At 39.5% G+C, this 17,353-nt stretch overlaps 1 protein-coding gene and 1 long non-coding RNA gene across 4 annotated transcripts; one reads left to right on the top strand and one right to left on the bottom strand.

The window, feature by feature from the left end:
- The first annotated feature begins 274 nt into the window (after positions 1 to 274).
- Positions 275 to 15,704, top strand: LOC114298753 (uncharacterized). Of its 3 annotated transcripts, none has more exons than XM_028243363.2 (8): positions 275 to 531; positions 3,238 to 3,487; positions 4,087 to 4,210; positions 8,622 to 8,968; positions 9,058 to 10,846; positions 13,100 to 13,356; positions 14,166 to 14,268; positions 14,888 to 15,704. In XM_028243363.2, the coding sequence occupies exons 1-7, from the start codon at positions 440 to 442 to the stop codon at positions 14,235 to 14,237; spliced, it is 2,931 nt and encodes a 976-aa protein (XP_028099164.2). In that variant the 5' UTR covers positions 275 to 439; the 3' UTR covers positions 14,238 to 14,268; positions 14,888 to 15,704. The 3 variants fall into 3 exon arrangements, with proteins under 3 accessions (XP_028099164.2, XP_028099165.2, XP_028099163.2); XM_028243364.2 differs by having other exon boundaries at positions 282 to 531; positions 15,263 to 15,704; XM_028243362.2 differs by having other exon boundaries at positions 282 to 531; positions 15,222 to 15,704.
- LOC145797308 (uncharacterized) lies at positions 14,766 to 15,025 on the bottom strand. Its single transcript, XR_014338672.1, has 2 exons — positions 14,889 to 15,025; positions 14,766 to 14,854 (listed from the first exon to the last, which is right to left on the bottom strand). It is a non-coding gene; the product is annotated as an uncharacterized LOC145797308 (long non-coding RNA).
- Positions 15,705 to 17,353: the final 1,649 nt, after the last annotated feature.

Raw genomic sequence — 17,353 nt, 5'->3', positions numbered from 1 at the left:
TTTTAAGAAATTTTTTTTTTTTTTTTCTTTGGTCTCAATTTTCGGGGGATTAGGGCTCCCCAAATTAGGGGATGTAGCACGGCCCTTTTTAAAAACACTCCTATGTCGTCATCAAGCAAGATCGAAAGAACTCATATGATGCTTTTGTGTGATTTTGGAAGTTGATTAAAAATTAAAAATTAAAAATTTAAATTTTTTATGTATAAAAAATATAAAAAATGATAACTTTTACACATTACCCCTTTATATCACGCACAATTCACGTGATTCCAAGTTTTTTTTTTTTTTTTTTTTGGTTTTGTTTTGTTTTGTTGTTGAATTGGGTGCAGTGCAGAGCAGAGCATATACTCTCTCCTCTCCATCATAATCAGCGAGAGAAACAAAACAACACAGCTCCAAGACGATACAGCGAGAGAGAGAGAGAGAGAGAGAGAAGAGAATGAAGGAGGAGGTAATAAGCTCTTCAGGGGATCCATTGTTGGGCCCCAAATCATCATCTTCTCCACCTCCAACCCCAACCCCGGCTGCTAGGTACTTCCCCTTTTTACCCTCTCCTCTCCACCTAGGGCACACCTACACACACACACACACACACACACACACACACACACACATATATGTATATATATATATACATGTATAATTCACATGCATGTTTTGTTGGGACTTTGGATGAATGATCTTTTGAGAAGCTTGCATGATTTTCTTCTCGATTTCCGCAAAATGTATAATTGTATTGCCCTCTTTTTTCTCTGCAGCCAAATGATGTGTAAACAAATTTCTTATACTCTTTTATTTTTTTATTGAAAAATGTGAATTGGGTTTCTTTAGTATGAAAATAGATTTTAATGGAGGAAGAGATCTGGACAGATTAGGCAGTGGTACAGTTGTTGAGGTGGCTTGTGTTTCTGTTTTGAAAATTTGGGTTTTGAATGAAACTTTCTTATTGAGGCCATTATATATTCGCTATGCTAAATATCTGTTTGGTGCCTGTGAATTGTAAGGGGAAAGAAAAGGGAAGGAAAGTTTTCCCCCTCGTACATTATAACCATCTTAAATGAAAATTTCCACCACTTTTCCAAAAAAAAAAAAAAGATTTCCAAATGGATCCTGAATTTCATCTTAATATTTAGAGCTTCCTGAATTCAAAACTCCTTATTCAGAGTTAATTTTCTATGTATTGTGCTGAAATTTAATGAACTTGTGGGGTTTTAAGACACAATAGTATGGTCTTTGATATTTTCCTTTAGGCTGTGTTTGGTTGGGGGATTTGGGGAGGGATTTGGAAAGAGAAAGGGAAAAGGTATGTGAAATTAGTTGAAATGTAAGTATATTTATTTTATTCATATTTTACTTACCTTTTCTTTTTCCAAATTCCTCCCCAAATCCCCCAACCAAGCAGAGCCTTAGCACCTCTTCAAATAATTTGACTAGGAGTGAAGTCAACAATTCCGTATCTTGAAATCATCTGAAAGAGATTAATTGGTGTCTTGGCGGGGAGCTTTTCTAGATTGGCCCATCTAAGCCACCCAGTCAATATCAAGCATGGAGGCTTATTATGCTTTGGTTGGTTTGCTAGGTTGGGTTTGGCCCTGAGTACTTTTTCTAGTTTGGCGTAATCCATTTGGATTATGTGGTTGTACCAAAATAAATTACTGCTCTACCTGAGATGGTATGGGGGGTTAATTCTTATACATGTAATTTGATTTTAACTTCCATTCCGTAATTTTTTTTAATTTTTTTTTAGGAGTATTGGTTATTCTATGCTTGGGCCTAAATGATTTAGGTCCAGGCCCTGAAGGCATTTACTGTTTCTAGGTCTATTTGCATACACTCCCTTTGGCAATCCTTCCTCACTAAGGTATGGTATGGTATGGTGACATGCGTGTGTTGGCTAAAAAAAATTACCTGTCCAAGTTGAAGTAATGACAAGATTTTAAAAAGCGGCCGCAACCGTTACGTAACGCCGTTACGTAACGGTTTTGGAGGTTACCGTCACCCGTTACGGCCGCTTTTGCAGTGTGATTGAGATTCACAGGTGTGTCGGCCATAGCGGCTACCGTAGCGGTCGTAACGGTGCCGTAACAGCCGTAATGGCCTGTTACGCACTATTACGTAACGGTTCCAAACTGTTTCTTTTGAAAAAAAACACAAAAAAAAGCTAAAAATGGGGGAAGAGGGATAGAGAGAAGATGGAAAATAAAGAGAGAAAATAGAAGAGCAAGAGATAGAGAGAGAGAAGAGGGAAGATGAAAAACATGTTATTGATTTGTTGAAATTATAAGACCTATGCTATTCTATTCAGCTACTATTACTAAATCATTTTGTTTGTGTGTGTCTATCTATATATTGTTTGAAAATAATAATAATAACAAGTGTGGTCATTATTTATTTGGCTTGGTTAAAATATGTATATATATATATTTAGGCTCTTATTTATTTTCTTACTTTTGTCATTATTTATCTTATATATAATAGTTAGTGATTAATTTGTTGTAAAATATAAAGTCATTAATTATTAAAATAAAATGTAAAAAACTTAGTTTATAGTGATTTAAAAATATGAAATATATTCGATCATACTTAAAAATTTACAAAAATTGATCAATATTTATTTTTAACCCAATAAATGTGATCATGGAAAAAAATATGCGTATCGGTAAGTTTTATTCAAATTGTGCGAAAAATAAAAAAATTCACGGTTCCGGTTACCGCAACCGTTACACTACGGTCTTTACACCCCGCAACCGCAACCGCAACCGCATCACCGCCACTGTTACGGCGACCGCAACCGCAACCGCAACCGCAACCGCAACCGCAACCGCAACCGCAACCGCAACCGCTTTTCAAAACCTTGAGTAATAACCAATAATACAAGAGTTTTCCATGCCGGCCCCACAAATCCTCATATCACACTCATTTTGTTAGCTAATGTTTTATAACACTGTAATTTAAATTTAGTTGTCACATTTTACTGTTTTATTTATGATATGATATTTCATTGTCGAACTCAGAGGGATTGAAGGATCTTGTTCAATTATCTTGCCTAATGTATCAATATGTGGCAAATTGCCTGCACAAAGGTGGTTTACAATTTCAATTTGTATATTCTGTCTAAAGGTGGAGGGCCAATTATTCATAAGTAGGATGGAATAGAGTTTGAGCTTTTTGGCTTTCAGTGTGTCCAGACAATTTGATTAAGGATTAAGAATATCTAATCACCTTGCTTGCTAGCAGTTCTGCAGGGGCATCATCTCCTGTCTTGCAGGTGAATGCTGGAAGTATTGATTGGTTGGGTCTTGGACAGGGTTCCAAGGCAGGTTCACATTCTGGAATTGGTTCACAGCCCCTGTGGACTTCATTGAGCACAACTGCTCGTGGTTCTGCCATTGGGTCATCGCAACCTTCATGCAGACCATGGGAAAGGGGGGATTTACTAAAGCGTCTTTCTACGTTCAAGCCAGCAAATTGGTTTGGAAAGCCAAAGGTTTGAACTTAAGTTAGCTTTCATTCATGGACATGTTTGAGCCATGTATTAGATTGTTAAGATTGCATCTATGACTTCCTTTGCACAAATAGTTGGGATGAGGCCTGTTTATATTTCAAATTTTATATGTTAAGATTTGTACATTGCGTATCTGGATGCTTATACCATTTGGTGCTTTTTTTTGGAGAGCCTGAAATTATGCTGCTATCCTGGCATGAAGTCTCTACCTAGTTCCCGCAATTAATGAGTGTGAGCTTTGATTTGGAGAGCCAGAAATATAGCAAGATGTGTTTACCTCATGATTCCAACAAAATTGTAGTTTGAGAAATGGAGATTCATATTGTCCAATGATTGCCCTTTCTCCTTTATCTAGTAAAAAATTCCAGCTTTTGTGTGGTTCCAATTATATAAGCTAGATGGATTTGTTGAAGTTATATTTTGGTTTCCAAGAAGCCTCTTACCTGGCCTTTTAATATATTCAATAGGCTATACCGTGTTCCACATCCTATGTAATAGATGGTGGTGTTTGCCATTTTGTCTACTTGCTTGGTTCTTTACTTAAAACCTTTATTATTTATTTATTTTTAATATTCATGCAGGCTGCCAATTCTTTGGCTTGTGCCAGAAGAGGCTGGGTAAATGTTGATGTTCATAAGATTGAGTGCAAGTCATGTGGTGCAAACCTGCAGTTTTTTTCATCAGCTTCCTGGACGCCTACAGAAGGTGGATTTTTCTTTTAATTCACTTTACTGTGCATATTAGCTTTTAATCTCATCATCTATATATATATATATGTGTGTGTGTGCTGTTTTTTCTGCATGGAGATTGGGCACAATTCTATTCATTTTTATTGAGGTTTTTTTGTTTAATAATTTTATAATGCTGGAATGTCGTATGCAGTTTGAAGATTCTATATGCTTTTAAAATTTTATGATATTCAAAACAAATGTCACCCTCTCAAAAAAGAGATTAAAATTATGCTTATCATTGGAAAAATGAATACAGGTTAGGTATTGATATCAGACATGATACATCTTATTGTTTCAAATGAAGTGTGAATATTAATAATGCACATGCCATTTTTAAGGGCAAATTACATATACCTCCCTCGAGGTTTAGCTAAATTACAGATACCCTCCTGAGGTTTCGGAAATTACAGGTACCCCTGAGGTTTATATTTTCATAACAAATTGCCCCCTGAGGTTTATATTTTCATAACAATTTGCCCCCTAATTTGTTAGGCAAATAGTACCTTCAGGGGGTATCTGTAATTTCTCAAACCTCAGGGGGGTATCTGTAATTTTGCTAAACCTCGAGGGGGGTATATGTAATTTGCCCCATTTTTAATGAAACTGTAGAGAGGGTGATATAAACTATAATTCATTGCTTAAGTTGAATAGTTTGCATATCATACTAGTTATAATTAATAAAACATGAATCAGTAAATCATTATGGACAATATTCATGACTTGTCATCCCAAAATAAGCTCGAGACAAAGATTGTAGAAAATTTAATGTATAAAGAGAAATAGAGAATTGTATTATTGATTGATTTATGTTTGTTGTATTTATTACAATGATTCATGATTCCTATATATAGAAGAGGGTGAGTGTGTAGTAGGTGAGGAGTAGGTGAAGTGGAGGTGGTAGTAGTGTAGTGGGTTAGGTTTAGTGGAGTAGGTTTAAGTGGGTGAAGGTTTAGTGGAGTAGGTGAGGTGGTAGTGGTGTAGTGGGTTAGGTTTAGTGGAGTAGGTTTAAGTGGGTGAAGTAGGTGGAGAGTAGGTGGATTTTAACAGCCCCCCGCAAACTCAAGGGGGATAGGAACTAACCAACTTGAGTTTGGAGAGAGTAACAAAACAAGAAAATAGACGAATACATAAAAGAAAAGAGGATAGGAGACACTGTATGGTCGTGTCAGACCGATGGTGAAAACACTGTATGGTGGTGTCATAACGTTGTAGAGGACACTGTATGGGGGTGTCATAACGTTGTAGAGGACACTGGATGGCGGTGTCAGACCGATGTAGAAGACAGTTTATGGGGTCATGTCGGACCGTTGGAGAAGACAGTTTATGGGGTCATGTCGGACCGTTGGAGAAGACAGTTTATGGGGTCATGTCGGACCGTTGTAGCAGACAATGTTGTGACAGTTGTTGTGACAGTTTACGGAGTCTTGCTGGACCCTTGTAGAAACTAACCGGAATCAATGTCGGGACAGTTTATAGAGTCTTGTCGGACCCTTGTAGAAACTAACCGGAATCTATGTCGGGACAGTTTACAGAGTCTTGTCGGACCCATAAAGGAGCTAACCGGAATCAATGTCGGGACAGTTTACAGAGTCTTGTCGGACCCTTAAAAAGTCGCACCCTCAAAAGGTGTGCCCAATCTATCAAAAGGCGTGCCATCAAAAGGCGTGCCCAATCCATAAAAAGGCGTGCCATCAAAAGGCGAGCCCAAGTCATAAAAAGGTGTGCCGGACATGATGGCGAGGCACGTGGGCGCCTTGGCTTGCGCGCCCGTTTTGTCGTCTGGTGGCAAGAGGCGCGCGATGCGCGTGGCTGCCTCGGCTATTTAACCAAGACGGAGGCTGAGGCCGAGGCAGAGGCTGAGACAAGAAACTGAGAAAAACCTCTGAAAAAAAAAACTCTTCGTTTTGCTGAGAGAGATAGTGCGTTTTGCTGAGAGAGATAGTCTGTAACACGTTGTTGCCCAGAAAATGGCCTCGTCCTCGTCTTCCCGTGGACTGCTCACCCTCTTTCCCGACCTCAACGAGTCAACAAGAGAGAGAACTGGTGCGGTGGCACTGGAACCTCAACCAAGCGCCCCGGAGTTTGCTTCGTTGAACTTTCCGATGCGGTCTGTGGAGCAAAGAATGGCAGTGCAGTCGGATGTGGAAGCCAATCAGTATACATTGAAGTCATGTGTGGAAACCATGACTGCGGTTACAAACTTGTCGAACCGGCTGCAGAGTAGGGCAAATGAGGTGCAGCATTTAAACGGCCAACTGGCTCTGCTCCAGCGCATGTATAAGGATGCGCGAGCAGAGATAAGTGTACTAAAGGCAGAAAATAAGGAGCTGAAGCGGAAGGCCACCGTGATGTTCCGATTTGGAGGGCCGCCATATGCTGCAGTGGAGGAGCAGGGAGGAGGCAACTTGCTTGGTGGTCTAGGAAGCACGGAGGCAACACCGTCAAGGGCCTTCCAAGACAGAGGCAAGAAGAAGAGACCGGCTGCAGAGTGAGAAGAAAAATCCCACTGTGGGTGTGGTTGTTTTGTTGTTTTTGTTTTTTTTGTTTTTTTTTTTGATGTAAAATGGGGATCGGGGTGAGCCCCGACATGAATAAAATGAGTTTGTGGAATGATGAATTTTTTTTTTTTTGAAAAGTAAGGGAATCGAATAATAAAAAAAAATATGGAGATAGTGATGAAATGATAAGCATGGTGATGATGAATATTAATAATGAATAAAAATAGAGCACCAATTAAGGTTTATAATAAAAAATAAAATTTGGGCGGTGGGACAAAAAGATGGTTTATAATAAAAGTGCACATGGGTTGGTTCCAGAGTTATATTGGTCTCTTCAACCACTACCTCTGTCTCTTTGAAAAGTGAAAAGCTAGTCATCTCTCTCTCTCTCTGCACCTGGTCTCTCTCTCTCTGGCATGAACTGGTTTGGAGATGAAGAGATCACACGCATAAACACATGCATCTCTCTCTCTCTCTCTAGATCCATGAGTCTCTTCGGTCTGGGCAGGAACCAAAGGACATTTCGCCCGGAGTAAGGGGGCACAGCTGAGAAAGCACATTGATGCAACATTAGGGAGTGGAAATCTGAGAGAAGCAGTAAGACTTCCTCCAGGGGAGGACGCTAATGAATGGCTGGCTGTCAACACTGTGGACTTCTTCAACCAGGTGAACTTGCTGTATGGTACCCTCACAGAGTTCTGCACTCCAGAAAACTGTCCTACAATGACTGCAGGCCCCAAGTATGAGTACAGATGGGCAGATGGTGTACAAATCAAGAAACCAATTGAAGTTTCAGCTCCAAAATATGTTGAATATATTGAAAACAGGGAAAGGAAAATGGAGGAAAAGATGGATGTGGATGGTGGAAATAATAGAGTGGATGATTCTCCGAGCCCAACCCCGAGAGAGAGAGATATCAAGCATCTCTGGGTATATGAGCTGGTCTGTGGTCTGTGTGGAGGATGGGTCTGGAAAAGCTTGGTCTTCGTTGGCAACCATTGTAAAGGCAGAGAAGAGCTTAATTATGGAAGAAGGTATGTGTAAAAAAAAAACAAGCAGACTAGGTTGAGGTCCGGCGGGCGGCTAAGGTGAGGTTGCCGCCCGCCGGGAAGCGAAAATACTAGATTCTTAAACCTGCTCTGATACCATGTAGAAAATTTAATGTATAAAGAGAAATAGAGAATTGTATTATTGATTGATTTATGTTTGTTGTATTTATTACAATGATTCATGATTCCTATATATAGAAGAGGGTGAGTGTGTAGTAGGTGAGGAGTAGGTGAAGTGGAGGTGGTAGTGGTGTAGTGGGTTAGGTTTAGTGGAGTAGGTTTAAGTGGGTGAAGGTTTAGTGGAGTAGGTGAGGTGGTAGTGGTGTAGTGGGTTAGGTTTAGTGGAGTAGGTTTAAGTGGGTGAAGTAGGTGGAGAGTAGGTGGATTTTAACAAAGATACATACTTGAATTTTTTCCCTATATGGTGCCATGCCTTCATTATCTTTGTGTTCACCTTCCCCAAATGGAGTGTGGGACTTTGGAACTGTCTTAATATCACAATACATATTGGCTATGTGGAGTCTAATATGGTGAGGAACTTATCACATATTGCATAATTATAAGTTGTGGTGTGATAAAGCTAGTGCCATTGAATGTCATGGAATTCATCATATGTTTATCTTGCTTATAAATGTGAAATTTCCCAGTTTGATAATTTTTGCTTGCTATGGAAAACTTTGTGTTTATCTTTTGTGCACGTGATAACCATTCCCTGTTAATACTTCATATTGACCCTCACGGGCTGTCATATTCTTTTAAGCTTGTTGGGAGCTTTAATTTTGATGCTGCATTCTTATTGATGGCTAATGGTTTCATCTCTTAATTATCTTTAATGAAGCTGATAGTGCTGTGGAAGACTTTGCCAAACAGCTAGATGCTGGCCACAAAGGCACTTGTCCGTGGAGAGGAAACAGCTGTGCAGAAAGCTTGGTGCAGTTTCCTCCTACTCCGGCATCCGCTCTTATTGGAGGTTATAAGGATCGGTGTGATGGACTCTTGCAGTTTCTCTTCCTCCCAGTTGTGGCTGCTTCTGCAATTGAGCAGATGCGAGTTTCTAGAGGTTCAGAAATTGACCGCTTTCTTGTTCACTCTCAGTCTCACACAGCTGGGGAATCTGGCTTCAAGGCGGAGAATATCTCTGGAATGGGAAACACCAGAGAAGAGACCTTCTGTATATACTCTCATGTAAGATATTTGAGAGATCTTATATGTTTGTAAACCAGTAGTGCTTTGTATTTATACTCTTTCTAATTTCCTTATGTTTTCATGTTTAGGCTCAGAAGCTGATAAGTTTGTGTGGATGGGAACCGAGATGGCTTCTAAATGTTCTGGACTGTGAAGAACATTCTGCTCAATCAGCTAGGAATGGATGTTCAAATGGTCCTACCAGAGATCATGGTCGACTGCAAGATGCTAGTCGACTGCAAGATGCTGGTCCTAGCAAGAAATCATTCTCTGCTTCAACCAGAAAGGATTCTGGAAAGAATAAGGTACTTGGTCCCAAGTCTAAATGTGAATCTAGGTCACCCTTATTAGATTGTAGCTTATGTGGAGCTACAGTCAGAATCTGGGACTTTCAGACTGTATCTCGTCCTGCTCGGTATGGTCCCAGTAGCATAGATATTCCTGAAACAAGCAAGAAAATGGCATTGACACGTGGAGTAAGTGCTGCCAGTGGAATCAGTGGTTGGGTTGCTGCTGATGGTATGGACAAAGAGCAGACGGAGGACGATGATGGAACTGGAACAGCAGATGACAGGAAGTCACAGTCAAATGTTAGGGTGGATTTAAATCTAACTATGGGTGGTGGGTTATCCTCTACACAGTTGCACATGACAGTGATGTCTGAACAATATGACGTTAATATGGGAAGAGATCTAATAATTGGGCAGCCTTCCAGCAGTGAGGTTGGTGACCGTGCAGCTTCATATGAATCACGAGGTCCCAGTACACGTAAACGGAACTTGGATGAAGGTGGAAGTACTGTTGACAGGCCGCATATAATGATGCAACAGGCCGACAGCATTGAAGGAATTGTCATTGACCGTGACGGTGATGAAGTTGATGATGATAGACAGTACTCAGCTGGACCCTCAAAGCGTGCCCGTGACTTAGATGCTTTTGAAACTTATCATTCATCATATAGGAGAGATTCATCTGGTGCTGGTCCTAGCCATTCAGTGGGTTTTGACATAGAAACAGATGCTCATAAAGTTGATACTTTTCACCAGGGAAATGAAACAATTATTGGTATCCCGTCCACAAGAGATTCAACACGTGTCTCCTCTGTTATTGCAATAGACACAATCTGTCATGGTGCAGATGATGATTCTATGGAAAGTGTTGAAAACTATCCCGGAGTGGTCGACGATGCCCATTTCCCCTTGACAATGATGTTTCAGAATCCAGATTTGAATGATGCATCAGAATTGAACTACAGCAATCAAGCACAACATAGTACCTGTCCAGCTGCCTTGAGAAGTACTGGAGAAATGGGTGTTAGCAGCACAAATGATGGTGAGGAAGTATTAAACACAGATACCACAACTGCTCATGGGATGGATGGGCCTAGCTTTGGCATCAGCGGAGGAAGTGTTGGAATGGGTGCTAGTCATGAAGCTGAAATCCACGGGACTTCTGTCCATAGGGTGGATAGTGTTGTTGGTGATGTGGAACCAATTGCTGAAGTCACTGATAATCAAGGTCAAACAGGTGAATTTGCTGCAGATCCTGGGCTAATGGGTGATTTTGTTCCTGAAGAAATGGAGCGAGAGGATCCTCATGGTGACAGTCAAGATTTGATGTTTCGATTTGTCAGAAAGGCAGATAGTGGGTCAAAGATTGTTGGTTCTGTGAAGGCTGATTCTGTTGAAAGTGGTGATAAAACCAGTAACATGAACATTTTACCTCAGGAGAACAGTGCCCATCCTTCTCTTTCTTGCAATGCAGTGGTATGTTCTGGTTATGAAGCATCCAAAGAAGAAGTGACTCAGGGTGGCAAGGCATCACCTACTGATGATTGTGCATACCCTCAGTCAGGTTATTTGGTGGCAAATGGGATAGGTAACCCAGTCTGATACTCTTTTTCATTCTTTTTCTATGGAGTCTCTCTCTCTCTCTCTCTCTCTCTCTCTCTCTCATGCACATGAATAACAGGTCCAAACATAACATGCTCGCAATAAAAGCTACCATTGTAGTGCAATAAGCTATTATCTTTGATCAAGACTTACACAAGGGTCTTCAGGTGGTGAGTAGTTATGCGCCAGGTCATATCCACGACATGGATATTGGAGTGTTGAGCGCTAGGGCACATAGACCACCAAGGATGGTAGTGTAGCCCACTAATGCACTTGGCTTCTTATACTCACGCCTTGACACCAACGAACAAGTCCACAACACACTTTGGATTGATCACCGCTTGTCAAGACATGGGGCACTGCGAGGTATCTCCAAGGTGTGGCCAAAGCACCCCCTCGGTTAGGTCAATGATTCTTTTCTTGGCCACATCCACTCCACTTGGTAGGAGCATGCTCAGTACCTTCTTGGCTTGATCAAGTGACTCTCAACTAGGACATGCACCCTTTATGCCTCATTCCATCCCCAATGGATATCTTCAGGACGCAACATCTCTAAGTATGACTTGACTTGACCCCGTCCCTTGGTTCGATTGAGTGAAATTCTCCACCCTAAAGCTAGGTATCTTATGAGTTCTCCAAAATGGCACCCTAATGCTATATTTTTTGTTTGCCTAGGTCAGGAGCAAGACCTAGGGACCCCTTGGGGTTGGTGCCGTGACATGGACACCTGAGCGTACCCATGACCAATGCATGGGATCAGTAGGGACTTGTGGATTGACGAGTAGAGCTAAGGGTATCGTCAAATTTGCTTGGATCATACCCTTAAGGTGGCTCTACTTTGACCTATCTTAGAGAAGAAAGAGAGTCCTCCATAGGGAGTCATCTTTTGACCGACGTGCATGTGCTCCACCTTTCTCATACTTGGTGAGCATGCCAACACACTTGACACGCTGTCAGTGGCTTTACAACCCATACCATACTCCATTTGTTAGGTGGGATACATGGGATCCTACAACCTCTTGCGCCCATACTGCTCTATATATAGGAAGTTTACTACTTCCACTGGCATATCATCAACTTAAGAAGTCATACCATCTATCTCCCTCTGGCTCATTAAGAGACTTTACCTTCACTGCCACTCTCTCACACTCTCTATTAAGGATGCCTCAACTCTCCCCCTCTCCACCCTTGGTAGTTCTACACCATCTGAGTGCCTAACATAATTCTTAGCAGACCCATGGTCTGCCCATGCAACCAATGACCGTCTAGAAAGAAAGCAGGGAAGGGAAACGTACGAGAAGAGAGAGCAGCAAACATACATCCTTTATTATTATTATCAAAATCAACCAACCAACCCAAAAAAAAAAAAAAATGTTTGGTGTTAGGTGTTAGGTGTTAGGTGTTAAGAGTCTAAAACCTAACCCTAGCTCTCTTTTGCCTCTGTGTCATGATCTTTATTGCCTTATGTTATGTGTGAAGTCACTTAAGTCATGTGACTAGCATGTGGCCATTAAGTGGATGTGGACAATCTATCACATCATTGGCTAGAAAATAGAATAAGCTAAATGAATCCTAAATAAATAATGTAAATAAAGTAAAACCAAAACCTAAACTACGTCACTCTATATGGATCTTGCATTCTTATTAGCTTTGTTTTGCGGATTCTCTAACAAGAAGGTGGTAAGCTTCAAAAAAAGGAATGCTGGCAATAGTTCCATCTTATCTGGCTATTAGTGATCTGGCACCTGGCTTGTGGACATTTGGTCGGGTAGTGTGGATATGTGCCATAAATTTCTTTCATTTTCGTATGGATGAATCTGAACTTGTTTTTGTTTTTGTTGGATAATTTGACATATATTGCTGGGCCCATTTTTTAACAATCTGAGCTTTTGGACTAGTGGTGATCTAACATGGTATTAGAGCTGGACATACCGGAGGATGGGTAGGGTGTGTGTCTTTGGCCCTGCACACTTTGCACGAGGGAGGGTGTGAACGAAGTCCCACAACACTGGGTACAAAGAGGATGTTCTGTAAGCATGAGGGCACCCTCATTTCATAAACTAACTTTTAGGGTTGAGTCTCGTGTCACAGTTTTCAGATCTCAAGATACCCCAGCTGCATTAGTTTTGATTTTCGAATTTCCTTTTTTATTGTTATGACCACTTCCATTTCATCATTCAAAATTTCTGCTTTATTTTCTCTCAACTTATGCAAATCTCTGACACGAATTGTTTTCTAGGGCCTCCAAATGGAGAAAGCAACTATGAAGAAGCTGTTGAGTTTGATCCAATTAGGCATCACAATTACTTCTGTCCTTGGGTGAATGGTAATGTTGCTGCCGCAGGCTGTAGTAGTAGTAGCGGCTCCAGTTCTAATGCTGGTGCTGTAGCTTTTTGTGGTTGGCAGCTAACTCTAGATGCCTTGGATGCCTTCCAATCACTTGGGCACATCCCAAACCAAACTGTTGAATCTGAATCAGCTGCATCTTTGTACAAGGTGTTCTATTTTCTGGCTTGATGCTCCTTAAGTTTTTTCCTGCATTGTTCTCTAATTTTTTCATTTTTAGTTTCTTTTTAGTTTTTGAAATTGCTTTTTCCCAGTACAAAGGGTCGTGACCTAGAGCAATGTCAAGTGCTATTTGTTCCCAGCGCTGTGGTGCTGGTTCGAGTTACGGGAATTAGCCTTTCTACAAGACAGTGGGGGCAAGTTTGCCTACCTACTACCTGTCTCAGACCCTGCTGTCAGCAGGAATCTTGTGCGATGGGTGCGACATATTTTTAAAATCCATTTTCCTAGTATGCAAGTAAATTCTTTTTGCCTTCAAAATATATTCTACATGGAACCTGGCTTGATTATAAAGAAATGGGTGCATGTCCAAAATATCATGCTAGAACTATCCACTCAACCATACAGCTTTGCAAAGCTGTTTTCAAGTCAACATTCTTCTGCTAGACATAAATAATGCTGCCTTTTTCTGCAATTATTCTGTAATTTCTCTTTTTTCTTACAGTAATTCTATCTTGAAGTCATGTTCTGTCACTATATTGGGTGGGGTTATAACTGTATATTTAAAGGGGCTGGCTATTGCCAAAGCTGAACAGAAAGCAGACAATGCATTGGTTTTGTACTGTACAACTGACAAATGCATTTACTGCTTTTGGGCGAAGCCACTTGTGTTTTGGCAATAGCGGTTTCCTATTTTAAATTCTTCAGTCCTCATTGAATATCTTCTTTTCTCATTCATTAACTGTGCACTCTGATGTGTGAAAAATCTGGATGACATAACCTAACATGATTTCTGATAGGATGACCATCTAACTCCAAGTAGAGAACTTCTGGCACGCCACTCCTTCAGCAAAAACCGTGGGCAAAGCTGAAGTGAGTCTTAATCCAGAATGTTACCAGCAGGTAATTAGTTTCATCTCTATTCTTGATGAATTTCACAGCATTATTTTACTTGATGAATTATAATCTGATTCTATAGTTGTGAAAGAGATTGCAATTATGTTCCTATATTCTAAAATTTACCACTTCCTATATTCATATACAGTGTTGCCCCACAATAATTGTGTTCCTATATTCTGTGATCTAATAATTTTGTGGGGGATGATATTTGTGTATCATCCTTGTGTTTTGGGATGATATGGGTTTGATTTGTTTACATTCTCTCTCGTTGACCCATCCTTGGACCAAATTTTGAATTTTGTAGATCTTTTTCAGTAGTTTGATGTATATAGGTGTTTGCTCTAAAGTTTTGTACATGGTGGCACCCCCTTGGTGCCCATTTTTGAATTTAATACATATATACTTGCCATTCCCCTCCCCCCTCCCTCACTCTCTAGATAAGAGTATGCATGTGTACCTTTCAGCTGATCCCCCAATCGTGAAAAAGGAGAAGAGGAGGGGTGAGTTTCCAGTAATGGAATTCATGAATTGCTGAGATTTTGTTTAAGGGTCATGTTTTTTAGCATTTTTCTACTTTATAGCAGTTTGTCTGATAGCTTCATCATTTGTTTTAAACATGCAGCCTTGCATCTTGCATGTTCCCAAAGTATTTCTATATTATTGTTTCCCACGTAGCTGAAACGGAGATTGTGGATGTTTTTCTGATGAGTTAACTGTATGGGAAGGGACTGACACTGCAAATACCCCTTTCCAGTTTACCGCCTCAGTCTAGTGTATTGCTTGCCTTGGCTGCATTATTTTTGCACTTTTTGTGTATGTCAAAATTCAGGGAAACTTTATGCTAAGAAAGGAAAAATACTTCCAAATTACTAGCAGTGCCAATCAGATTTCATTCAGTTATTATATTAATGAAAGGAAGTGGCACTGTCCCTCATGGCGCCCATTTCTGCTTGCAGTAATGGTTGCTTCCTGCCCACTTACTCTGAATGGCTTCCAGGTCATGCTGTGGCGAAAGCAATTCGTGAGAAGTCAATTGGTTGCTTTCTCATTGTGGCTGCTGGCTCTAAGATGGGTAGTGTTTTGTTATTCCTAGTGTTTGCCGAGGCTCGAGGAAAACTCGATGTTTTTACAATTAAGTTAAATGCTCTCTCTCTCTCTCTCTCTCTCTCTCTCTCTCTCTTTCTTGGGAGCAGTAATAATTTTGCTCTTCGCTAGTCAATGAGGTTGATTTTGTCTTGATTTTGGCTCAACAATGGGTAGTCAATGAGGTTGATTTTGTCTTGGTTTTGGTTCAACAGTGAGACTGATGAAAATGATTTATCATCATTTCAGCTACTGTTATTTTTGTGTCAATTATGTTCTGAGACGGCATGGAACTGAAGCAGCTGTTCAGTTATTTTTGCAAGATACATATGCCTTGTTGGGCATGATTTTGTGTTCATGGTTTTTCATTGGAACTGTATGTCTGCTATTATGCGTTGTTATTTTGAAGATTGTGCGTAGGTTTGGAAATTATTATCATTAATTTTTTAGCCCGGATTGTGGTTCTGCATGTGATATCCCCCGAGATTAAGTAGTTACAAAACTTTAGTCCTAGTTTTGATTTAATTCCCACTGGGACTGCCTTCAGAATTTCAGAAATCAGGTTTTGCTGTTTCATGCTTAGTGAGTTCACTTTTACAAAATTGAATCTTGCCATGTTATTTGCATTGCATGTAATGTAATTTTGGAATGTAACACTATACTTACTAGAAAACTCAATTCAACAGAGAAAATGTGCTTCTTTCAAAATTTATGAAGAATGTATCGGATGCTTCTGAAAAATGACACTGGAAATTTTTGAAGAGGCTAGAGGGTGATTTGTAAGAAATGCTATAAACTATTTGGAAACTAAAGTAATTTCGAAGGATTTGTTTTTGAAAGGTTTATACCAAATATAAAGAAAATCGTTTCTGAGCACATTGAAAAATGTTATGAGTGATTTTCAATATAGTAATGTTATTCACATTCCCTTGTGATAAGAGGCATAAAATAGAGTTTAAAGGCAAATGTGCAAATTTCGTGAAAAAAATGAATTGAGATTCAAAAAAATTAGATTCAATGCAGTACCAATATAAGTTTCTGATGACCTTTTAAGTTTTATTTTGGTTTTATAATAGTTTCTACTGAAATTCCTGTTAAGTTTTTTTTATTTTTTTTATTTTTTTTTTTATCGTTTTCTCACTTTCAATTTTTTCAATGATAAAGCCTAAGTATATTGAAGATTTTTGATAGAATAAAACATTAATGTGAGATAAAAAGGGATTGGGAGTGGGTGCTACACCCGTATGGTTTGTTCCGATTATATTTTAATAATCTGAATCGTTTATATTATAAGATTTATTGAGTGTATTATCTTTATAAAAAATGAAATTAATCGAATAAATATAATCACATGATCAAAGACAAATAATAATCTTAAAAAATTATTAAATTCATACTAACCGTTTATTTTTTTAAACATAAACGTAGTTTTGTTATAAATTACAAATGTCTTATTAACTTGAATTTTTTCATGGATGATCTACTCAATGAACATTTTGGATCATTAAAATAAATTCAAGACATACTTTTACGGGCTCACAACACGGTGCTATACCTATAAGGCACATCACCAATCTCATTCTCGATAAAAAGGTAGGTCTCATTTGTAAATCCTACTTGTGTGAATTTCATATTTTTATCTCACGTTTATAATTCAATTCGTGAAAATTTTAAGTAAATCATACTTATTTGGGTCTTATATTTTTATGTCATATTTATATTTGAAAATTAGGCAAATTTCACTTTATCCCCTATGATTTGGGTTATGTGCGGATTACCCCCTGACGTTCGAATATCACCACATAATCCCTCTGTGGTTAATGGAGTGATGTGCACAGTTAACTTTTTCATCAATTCTAACAGGTCGTGCATGACATGCACCTAATATGCAAATGGGCATAAAAATATTTTGAATGACTAAATGCCCCCATCTTCATTATTAATTTCCAAAACTTACCCTCATCTTTACAACAGTGATGCATATCCCCAGTGGGGGTCGCACCCC

The sequence above is a fragment of the Camellia sinensis genome, chromosome 8 (genome assembly GCF_055761805.1).
Source record: "Camellia sinensis isolate YWXY chromosome 8, ASM5576180v1, whole genome shotgun sequence".
In the NCBI taxonomy this organism is placed as follows: Eukaryota; Viridiplantae; Streptophyta; class Magnoliopsida; order Ericales; family Theaceae; genus Camellia; species Camellia sinensis.
Note: the sequence above shows the minus strand (reverse complement) of the source record. Positions and strands in the feature narration are given on the sequence as shown.

Bases quoted from the DNA above. Each gene is read 5' to 3' on its own strand.
- LOC114298753 (XM_028243363.2), top strand. From the start codon at position 440: ATGAAGGAGGAGGTAATAAGCTCTTCAGGGGATCCATTGTTGGGCCCC. The intron at 3,488-4,086 runs GTTTGAACTTAA...ATATTCATGCAG, and splicing joins ATTGGTTTGGAAAGCCAAAG to GCTGCCAATTCTTTGGCTTG. The intron at 4,211-8,621 runs GTGGATTTTTCT...TCTTTAATGAAG, and splicing joins TTCCTGGACGCCTACAGAAG to CTGATAGTGCTGTGGAAGAC.